Source organism: Cynara cardunculus (genome assembly GCF_001531365.2).
Source record: "Cynara cardunculus var. scolymus isolate 2C chromosome LG 5, CcrdV1, whole genome shotgun sequence".
Lineage (NCBI taxonomy): Eukaryota > Viridiplantae > Streptophyta > Magnoliopsida > Asterales > Asteraceae > Cynara > Cynara cardunculus.
This window is the reverse complement of record NC_037532.1, coordinates 22,230,991-22,242,707: the sequence shown is the minus strand read 5'-3', so window position 1 is coordinate 22,242,707 and position 11,717 is coordinate 22,230,991. Positions and strand designations below refer to the sequence as shown.

Here is an 11,717-nt window from a genome sequence, read left to right as displayed (position 1 = left end):
TACGATTATGTATGTTAATTTGATAAAAGTTTAAAATGAAACATTTAAAAGTAAAGAACGTAAAGTAAATTTATTAATTAATTATAGGGGTATAAAATGTAAGTTTAAAATTATAATTTTAAACGGTTGTGAGAGGGTGAGTGTATGTGAGGAGATGAGAGGAGAGGTGAAAAAGTGAAAAAATGAGTATAAAGGGTATTTTGGTTATTTAGAATTTTAAGACTTTAAGACTTTTATTAAATTTGCTTAATAAGATAGTATAGATATATAGATTTTATAATTATATATATGTATATATTAAATTTATATCATTACCTTTCGTTGTTATTTTAAAGTCAACTGATATAAAAGAATTTTTAATATGAATAGAATTTTTGCAAAAATAGAAGAAAGTTAAAATGAATCAACTCTATTATTTAATACAAAAATATTCTGTAAATTATGTATATAAACATTTTTTCACAAAAAGATGGTGGGCCAAATTGAGCCAACCTCCTGATTTGACATAAAAGTATTCATTCTTCTTTCATATATTGACACCATACTTCCAATTTTGCATATACTCACCAATATGGGATGTGAAAAATCAATCACCTTTAATATTTAAAAATACTTCATCCTAATTTTGTCACATCGCTTAACTTTGGTTTCTCTTTTAATATATACATATATTGATATTGATGATTGATTTATTTGTGACACAATACCATTGATATTGCTTTATTATTATGATGTGTGTATGTAGAAATTATGTTTCTAATTTAACTTATAAAGGTTGTTTTAAAACACAATTTTATTAAAACGGTTAAAAATGCAAATAAGTGGCAAGAAATAAGTGTACTATAAATTTTGATTTTTATATTAAGAGGGACGATGAAAACAACCAACTCATAAGTCATATTTCAAGATTTGATGAATACTTAAAGCTTATTAAGCCACTTCATTATCTTTTGTTTATTCCTTTCAATCTCTCATCAAAGTGAGATATCTCAAACTCAACCACAGTTCACCAAGACTTCAATGCTCAATTCTCATGATACACCTAATTACTTCTTGATTCTTATTTTAATACACACACACACACACACACACACACACACACATATATATATATATATATATATATTGATAGTTGTAAACATAATTCATTTTTATTTTTATATAATAAGATTTGTTTTGTAAAACTAGGGTCATCCCAAGTAAGATAACCTTATGAGTCAAGCCTCATGAGTTGACACAATTAATCTCATTCTTCTTTCTAATACACACATCTTTATTTCAATCTTTCAATCTCTCATCAACATAGGATATCTCAAACTCAACCTCATGAGTTGACAAATTAATCTCAACCTTCTTTCTAATACACACCTTCTTATTCTAATCTTTCAATCTCTCACTAATGTGGGATATCCCAAACTCAATCACAATTCACCAACACCTCAATACTCAATTCTTATGTTATCACCTCAATACTCAACCATAAGCCACATTTCATGATTTGATGAATACTCAAAGCTCATTAAGCCACCTCATTATCCTTTGGTTATTCCTTTAATATATATATATATATATATATATATGGGTTGTTTCAAATATTAACCAAGATTATTGTGTTAACTTTGTTAACCAATCTTGGCCATTGATTCTTACAATAAACGGTTGTGATTAATAATGATAAAAAATTAATTTTTTAAATTTACAATTTCAGAAAACATATATGAACAAAGGGGAAAAGGGTATTTAGGTAATTTTCTTTTTTATGTAACTCCCATATCATTAACTGGGAGTTACAAAATCAAAAAATCTCTTTATTTTTGTTAATGTAAGAACTATATGAATATATCTATATTTATGTATATGAACATTGTGTCAAATACGAACAAAAAATTGACATATATATGAACTTAGACTGCATAACATTTATGAACACAATATGAACATAATAAGAATAGTTGCTACACGAAAGGAAATAAATAAAAAAAACAAGTATGAACACAATATGAACAGCTTGTGAACAATAGTTCTTCATTATGAACACATTTAGGAGCGAGCCAATTTGAGATATGCAACTAGTGTACCTATGAACACAGTATGAACACTTGTGAACAATAGTTCCTTCATTATGAACACATTCAGGAGCGAGCCAATGTTGAGATATGCAGCTAGTGTACATATGAACACAATATGAACAGTTTGTGAACAATAATTTCTTCATTATGAACACATTCAGTAGCGAGTCAATGTTGAGATATGCAGCTAATGTATATATGAACACAATATGAACACTTGTGAACAATAGTTTCTTCATTATGAACAATGAGTTTAATCATAATAGCTTGAACGATACCAAAAACTTGATTACCGGGTCTCTTCAACCAATCACAAATTCAAAAACATTATAGATAGAAAACTCAATATTATAAAAAAAGCAAGATCAATAATAAATTAACAAAAATTATAAATTCAATATTAGATGCCTTGATTCATGTCCCTACTAGAATATATTTGAACACACCTGAACGTATATGAACACTAGTTGCAGTCTATGGCAGGTCAAGCATCACAAGCAGTTGATGGAGCCGAATGGTTATCAGAATTGGATTGCATAACAAATTAAGTTGACGATGAATTCATTCCATTTGAACATATGAATTGGACTCGTAGTAATAATTAAAGAAAAAGATACCAACACAATATGAACTATAAAAAACACAAAAACGTCATAATCAACATAATTTTGATAAAAAATTTCATATGAACACTTATGAACACACACAATTCATTAGATGCCTTGATTCATGTCCGTACTAGGACATATATGAACACAACTGAGCGTATATGAACACTAGTTGCAGTCTATGGCAGGTAGGGGTGCTCATGGGTTGGGTTGATCGAGTTGAAGACATTTGAACAACCCAACCCAAAGCTTGCGGTTTGAAAAACCTTAACCCAACCAACCCAAACCGTACGGGTTGATCGGGTTAGTCGGGTTGATACTTGTTATATTAAAATATTTTTCTAACCTTGAATATGTTATTTCTTTACTCATAATTTCTTATTCATCATCAACCATCGGATACAACTCATCCATACTTCTTACATATATCACATCCAATTAATTTTCTCAATTTACATATATATGTTTCACAGTTACTGAACATATACACGAATGAATTATATAGAGATGGAGAATAGATTGAAAATATGTATATATGAAGAGCATACGTGACAGTGTAATTGTCTAATGTATATATTAATATAAACTCAACAATCATATTAAATCCAAGAAATAAAAGGATATCGGGTTCATCGGGTTGGGTTGAGTTCAAATAATAGTAACTCAATATCAACCCAATACTTACGATTTGAAAATTTTAAAATTCGATTAGACATCGGGTTCATTCATGTTGAGGTTGGGTTGGGTTGGGTTGATCGGGTTAGTCGGGTTGGTCGGGTTTTTGAGCACCCCTAATGGCAGGTCAAACATTACAAGCAGCTGATGGAGCCGAATGGTTATCAGAATTGGATTGCATAACAAATTAAGTTGACGATGAACTCATTCAATTTAAACATATGAATTGGGCTCGTAGTAATAATTAAAGAAAAAGTTACCAACATAATATGAACTATAAAAAACACAAAAATGTCATAATCAACATAATTTCGATTAAAACGAATACAATAACATATTAATCCATTATCAATACAAACGCTTTGATTATTGTCTTCACTTCCAGAACTTGAAGTCCCGTTGTCATCGTAAACCATTTTAACCTTCCCATTGTTGTCGAGTTATTTTCCAATGGGTTTATCCATATTAGCTTGAACAATATCGAAAATTTTACTATTGGGTCTCCTTTAACAATCACAAATTCAAGAGTCACCACTGTACCCCTTTCCACCCTCATGCACCACATCATCAACGCCATCCAAATCTAACATCATCAACCACCCCCACATCCACCCCACTACAACCACTACCACCAATCCCCACCCACTAACCCAATCTAATTCCACCACCCACTACTACCACCTTCAACCATGTCATGGTCACCCTACTCACCTCATCATCTACCACCCTCGTCTACCCCTAATTCACACCTAACTCTTGACTCCTGCCCCACCTCAATCCACCACCATACCTTACCTCTTACCACTATCAACCACCACCCCAACCTGGCCATTTTACCACCCCATCTAATTCCACCACCAACAACCACCCCACCACCATCATCCCTAACCATGTCCACCACCACCTATTCATTCCCACCCCCAAGAATCACCACCCTACCATACCCGTTTCCACCCTTACCTACCACACCACTAGCCCATCTAAATCCACCATCATCAACCACCACCCCCGCTCCACCCAAACCACTACCCACCAATCCCTACACACTAAACCCATCTAATTCCACAATCATGTCTATCGCCCCTAACCCGACACCACTCACCACCCGACCCGAGCTTACCCCCACCTTATCATCTACCATCCTTATCTACCCCTACTTGAAATCAAATGAACCTTTGCAACAACCTTCACAACGAGTTTGTTGTGAAGGTTTGTAAATTGGTATAAGTTAGAGCATTTGTCATGGAAAATCGAAGCCTTCAAGAAATACTATCCATATGAAGTTTCATTGCACTTGAGGACCCTAATTTTGGTACATATAAATTTATATACATGCATATTCATGATCGATCATGTTTTTTTTATGATAATCTATTTTATAGATTGTGATCTTTTTATAAAAATACCATTAATTCAAATAATGAATGATATATAAACGGTAAATTGGTCCCATATGAAATCAATGGAACTTTCACAATAACCTTTACAATTAGTCTGTTGTGAAGGTTTGTAAACTGTTATTGAAAAGTTAAAGCATTTATTGTGGAAAATGTAAACCTTTTAAGAAAGAATATTCATATGAGGTTTTGTTGCACTTAAGTACCCTAATTTATGGTATTTATGCATCTATACATACACATATTCATGATGAATCATGTGTTTTTTGATAATTTATTTTATGGTTTGTAACATTGGTATAAAAACACTATTAAGTCAAATAATGAACAATATATAAATGGTAAATTGGTCCCTACGTGAAATTAAAAAAAACCTTCATAATAACCTTTAGAGTTAGTTTGTTGTGAAGGTTTGTAAATTAGTATTGAAAAGTTGTAGCATTTGTCATGGAACATCGGAGGCTTTAGGAAAGACTATCTATATGAAGTTTCATTGCACTTGACTACCCTAATTCATGCTATATCTGCATCTATACATATACATATGCATGATGGAGCATGTTCTTTATGATAATCTATTTATTGGGTTTTGATCTTGGTATACAAGTACCATTAATACATATAAGGAATAATATATAAATCATAAATTGGTCTTACATGAAACCAAATGAACATTTACAATAACTTTCACAGTCGGTTTGTTGTGAAGGTTAGTAAATTGGTATTAAAAGGTTGAAATATTTGTCATGGAAAACCAAAAACTTCAGGAAAGACTATGCATATCAAGTTTCATTGTACTTGACTACCCTAATTATAGGTATATATGCATCTATACATGCACATATTCATGATGAATCATGTTTTTATGATGATCTATTTTATAAGTCGTGACCTTAGTATAAAAATATCATTAAGTCAAATAAGGAATAATATATAAATGGTGAATTGGTTCCACGTGAAATCAACAAAACCTTCACAATAACCTTTCACATCTAGTTTCTTATGAAGGCTTGTAAATTTTTACTAAAAAGGTAGGATGGAGTGGTAAGTGGTGTCGAGTTAAGATGGTAAGGGTGGTATGATGGTCTAGGAATGAGGGTAGGGTGGTTGCTGGAGGGTGGTGGTGCTTAAGGTTAAGGGGTGGGAGAGTTGGGGTGGTTTGGTTAGGAATATAATGGGGGTGGTGGTGCTTGGGTAGGGGAATAGTAGGGTAAGGTAAGATAGGGTGGGGGCCGAAGGGTGATGAGATGGGGAGAAGGGGTGGTGGTGGACATTGTTGAGGATGGTAATGTGTAAGGTAGGGGTAGGCTGGGGGATAAGATATATGGGGTGGGATTAGAGTAAGGTGGTATTGCTTAGGGGTGGTGTTGGATGGGGGAAGAGTAGGGTTTGGGTGGGGTGAGATAGTGTTAGTGAAGTGGGATGTATGCAAGTTAGGTGGTGGTGGACATGGTTGGGGTGATGGTGGTGGGTGGGGTGGTTGATGGTAGTGGAATTGGATGAGGTTGGTAGGTGGGGGTAGTAACGTGGTCACGGGTTGGTGGTGGTAGTTGCGATGGATCTTGGTTGTGGTTGGGTAAGTGGGTTTGGGGTAGACATGGTTGAGGATAGGGGTAGTAGGGAAAATGTGGTGTAGGGGGATGGTATAGCTAGCAGGGGTGGGCATGGTGGTGGACATGGTTAAGGTAGGTAGGGTAGGGGCATGATATAGGTGGGTCGGGTTAGGGCCAAGAGGGGTATGGCCTGGGAGGGGAAAGGGGTAGGGTAAGGTAGGGTGGTGCTTAGGGGTGATGTTAGGTGGGTGTGGGGGTGGGGGTCGGGGTAACACTATGAAGTCAAATAATGAGGCTGGTTAGTGGGGTCGAGTTAGGGTGGTTGATGGTGGTTGTGGTATGTGCTTGTAGGGGTGGGGTAGTCGTTTGGATATGAGGGTAGGGTGGTGGTGCCTGGGGGTAAGGTAGGAAGGTTAGGGTGGGGGGTGCTTGGGTGGGGGACTAGTAGGGTAGGATGTGGTGGGGTAGAAGGGCGGTGGAATGAGGATCAAGGGTGGTGGTATGTAGGGTCAGTGTTCAAAAAGACGTGTCTCCGCGGTTACGAAATGACCCATAGCGTTTCTGTAAGGCATGGCTCATGCCATGGTTTCTTGAGGCACACCATAGCGCGCTGCGTCTTTAACACGTGATTTTTTCCATAAAAATCATTTATTTTATTTTAATGTTTTTGTTTTTTATCTTTTGTGTTTTTACACTTTTAACTTTAGATTTTACTTTTTTTTATAGATCTAACTAATCACATCACTCACAGTTTCCCAAATTTATAAATATTACAGATTCACGGTTAAAATAAAGCTATAAAATTACCTTTCTAAGTTTTATTTTAAATATTTAACCGAAAACCTTTTTATAATAATAATTTATATGATTTTTTTCCTTCTAATATGAATGTACAATTTTCTATTATCATTATCTGATTAGATAATATATAGAAAACATATATCTATAATCTAATTCTATATATGACTTACAAATTTGCCGCCTTACGTCATGCCTTGAAAAATGTCGCGTCCTTGTCGTGGCATGTAAGGATTGAGGTTTGACCTCGTTGCTACGCCTTGTCTCACGCCCTTTTGAACCTTGTGTAGGGTAAGGGTAGGCTAGGTGTCCTAGAGAGGCCGGATGAGGTAAGGACAGGGGGTAGGATGTTGGTGTTAGGTGGGGGCTGGAGTAAGGTGGGCACTGGTAGGGGTGGGCGAGGTGGTGACATGGGGTAGCTTGAGGTGTCGAGTTAGTGGTAGACATGGTTTAGGGTGGGTTGGTGGTAGGTGGGGTGGTTGATGGTGGCGGAATTGGATGAGGTTGGTGGATGGTGGTTGTAATGTGATTGAGGGTTGGTTGGTGGTGGTTGCAATTAGTGATGTACAAAGTGGTAGGGGTGGTGGTGTGGGTGGAGGCATTGGGTTGGGTAGTAGTGGTGTTGGTGCTTGGGGGAGATGGGGGTGTGAGAGTGATGGGGATAAAAGCGGGGATGGTGGACATGGTTGGGGGGTGGTGGGTGGGTTTGGGCAGGAGGGAGAGGCATGGCAGGAGGGGTGTGGTGGGGAGGGGTATTGGTTAGGCTGTTGTTGGGTGGGATGGGAGTGGGTTGTGGGATGCGGTGGCGATGGCAATGGTGGGTGATAAGATGGGGTACGATGGGGATGGTGGGTGATGAAATGAGGTCGTGAGTAGTGTCGGGTTAGATGGTGGTGGACATGGTTAGGGGTGGTGGTTGAGGGTAGTGGATTTGTATGAGGTTGATGGGTGAGGGTGGTAACGTGGGTGAAGGTTGGCAGGTGGTGGTTGTTGGTTGTGATGGGTTGTGGTATGGGGCAGAGGAGGGGGATTGGTTAGTTTGGTGTTGGGGGTGGGAGTAGGTTGTGGGGTGGGGTGGGAGTAGGTTGTGGGTTCAGGTGGGTTGTGGTGGGGATGGTGTTTGATGAGGTGAGGTAAGGTGGGATCGTGATTCGTATCGGGTTGGATGGTGGTGGACGTGGTTGGGGGTGGTGGTGGGTGTGGTGGTTAATAGTAGTGGAATTGGATGAGGTTGATGGTTGGGGTGGTAACGTGGGCGGGGGTTGGTAGGTAGTGGTTGAGGTGGGTGGTGGTAGGGGTCAGGCGGTGGTTTGGATAAAGAGGCCTAGTTGATGTTGGTGAGTAGTAGTTATTAGTGGTGGTGGGAGGGTTGGGGATAGAGTGATTGACCTTGGGGGTGGGGGTGCATAGGATGGTTGAGAGGTAGGAGGTGGTGGTTCTTGAGTAAGGTGGCGCGAGAGGGCGGTGGGCATGGAGCGGGGGTGGTGGACATGGTTTGAGGGATGGTGGGTGGGTATGGGGCAGGGTATGGTAGTGTTGGATGAGGCCAAGACTAGAGTAGGTAGGGTTGGGATATCGTGTTAGGTGGTGGTGGTCATGGTTGGGGGTGGTGGTGGTAGGGTGGTTGATGGTGGTGGAAATAAATGAGGTGGTAAGGTAGGTGAGGGTTGGTAGGTCATGGTTGCAATGTGTGGTGGGATGATAAGGGGTATGGGCGGTGGTTTGTGTGGTTGTTGGTGGGCATAGTGCTTGAGGTTGGTGGTGGGAGGGTTGGGGGTAGGGTAGGGATGGTGGTTCTTGGGTGGCATGGTGGTGCGATGGTAGGATAATATAAATCACATTTGACATAAAAAGTGAAGATTAGTGTGATCAAGGAGATCTAATTGTCTGGAGGTGGTCTCACGAGTCTCATAGAAAAGGAACGGTCTCACATGATCCCAAGTCTATATATATAGAGAGTGGGATGATCTTTTGTTTACCAGAAAAATAGTGTTAGCTATTGAACCTGTCGGACCAATCAAAATCATTCTCTAACCATTGTTATTTCACATGTCAGAGTTAATAGCTAAAGGTACTTAAGTAATTTTCATTTTGTAAGTTATTATTATTGTATTAAATGGGTTGTTACAAAAAAAGTAAAAAAAAATACATGATCTTAGGTATAATTATATCATCTCTTTCAAGTTTCTCAATGATTATGTTGAATTTAATATACTTGACATGGCTAATTGATACAAGATTTTATTATGTTCATAAGTTAACACTTTTCACCGTTGAACAACTGACATGGGGTCACAAAATATAAGCCAAAAGTTCATTAGTGAACAATGTCCAAAATTCAGCGACTCATGTTACTTATCAAATATATGTTCATTAGTAAACTACTACAACGTTAATAAGTAAACACGTAAAATGTGATCTATTTTCTTAAACTAACAATATTTTGTTCATCAATAGTTTGAAGGATTGAAACTAATGTCTTCATAATAAACAAATGTGAGCATAATCTGTTGTTCATAGCAGTGAAAGAGAATTTTGAACATATGATGGTGTCATAATAAAAAATCATGTATTAATAAACATTGTTCATAGGAAAATTGCACAAAAATGAAACCAACTTTAATCATATTTCTATTTTGGGGAACAAATTTTTAAAATTATCATTTAAGGGTCTAAAACAAAGTTTACGTTTATTGAAGGTTCTCATTGAGCGTTTTAATAGGTAACCAGTCACTTTAATATGATGTGATAAATCATAAACTAAAAAAATACTTACCTAAAAGTGCTTGAGTTATATATTCTGTGGAACCACGTTCTTATGTCATAATTAATTTTATAAAAAAAATACTACATCTTAAAATAACAAAAAGTAAATAATAACAAACCCACTCCCATATCTTCTCTTTTTTCTCTCCTACCATCTCTTTCTCTTTCGGGACTGAACGAACACGAAGAAGAGAACCCATATTGGGTTTCTGAATGTATTATGTGAGGAAGACGATGTTTTTTTTTGGGGGGGGAGGTTTACCGTTTATGCCGGAGAGGCTGGGGTTTAGGCGGAAATCACGGATGCCGTAGATGTGTCTACTGTGAAATTTGATTTCCAATGTGAGATTTTAGGGATTAAATAATTCTTGGCGTGTCATAATTATTGATGGCATGTCATAATTTTAGATATTTTTTGCAAGTTTAAATATAATGTGGAATTTTACTTGGAAAAATACTTAAGCCACATAATCATTAGCAGGTTAATAGGTCAATGAGACCCTTAAATAAATGCAAACTTTGTTTCAGACCCTCAAATGATGATTTTAGAAGTTCGTCGCCTAAAATAGAAATATGATCAAAGTTGGTTCCATTTTTTTGCAATTTTCCATTGTTCTTCATAAGCAACACCATGAACACATAACTGAACATTGTTCATCACTGAAGAATGATACAAAATTCAAAGATATGTTCATAAACACGAACATTGTTTATAAGTGAACCAGATTAGTCAAAGACCTTCCAAACCTAGTGGTAAAGGCTTGGACATGGCATAGTCATGAACCCGAGTTCGAGACCTGGGAGGGGAGTGTTGGCGACATTTAAGTGGGGCCATGTTTAGCCTCCAAATTTGCCGGGGATTAGTCGGACTTTGGCCCGGACACCCTTACACAAAAAAAAAAGTGAACCAGATTAGAAAACTCGTGGGTTCATATATAAAAAATGAATGTGTCCATAAGCGAGAATGAACTATATTAAATGTTGTTCATAAGTGAACCTGTAATGAACACTTTAGACACCTTTTATACAATAACAGAATCTGGATTATTTTTAAAATATAATCATCGAACATGAACGCAGTGATGAAGGAGTAATTACTGGGAAACAAACTTGATTCCTTAAAGAACTCAAATCTTTTCCAAAAATATCCATGTTCACTATGGTTCACTTATATTTAATACGTATCATAGATGAAATATTACAAAAAAGCCACCAGTGAATTTAATTCGTAGATCACAAATATTAAAGGCTAAGATTGGTTCACATGTTAACACCAATTTTTTTGGTTAACAATAGAATGAACCCCTATATATGATACAAAAATTTGTCGCTATAAGTCGCGTCTTGAAAAACATCATGTGACTCTTAAAGTTTGGTTTCGTCGTTACGTCACGGTTCACACCATTTAGAACTTTGTATATAATTATTAACTTCAAAGCCTCATGGGATTAATTAATGTTTCGGAACATGTAGGTTAACATTTAAAGTATTAACTGTTTGGAAAGTGATTTTTCTAATTGTTATAACTTAAAGTTTTAACAATTACAATTTTTAATTTTTGAACAAATAGATTATGCTTCTATTAACTTGAAGTCATAACACCTTTATTTATTTTACAGGAATGTTTTCTTTGTCACTTTATCTATAATTTCTTAAAAATCAGAATTTTTCAAACACTAAAACGAGTGATTATCTGATTATGAAAACTTCAAATAGAAGAAAACACATCCAAACACCATCTCTTGTAACCCGTTTTATAATAGTTGATTATACGTTGTTGATTGTTTAGTATCACATAATCTCTTTCAAAACGCACGTCTAACTACCCTTGATGTGTCATGTATTAAATTC

The 11,717-nt window shown here is 36.6% G+C and overlaps 1 protein-coding gene across 1 annotated transcript; it reads left to right on the top strand.

Moving 5' to 3' along the window:
* Positions 1-7,598: 7,598 nt before the first annotated feature.
* On the top strand, positions 7,599-7,925 carry LOC112512895 (glycine-rich cell wall structural protein 1-like). The gene has a single exon (XM_025119023.1). It carries the CDS (start codon positions 7,599-7,601, stop codon positions 7,923-7,925), a length of 327 nt encoding a protein of 108 aa, XP_024974791.1.
* Positions 7,926-11,717: the final 3,792 nt, after the last annotated feature.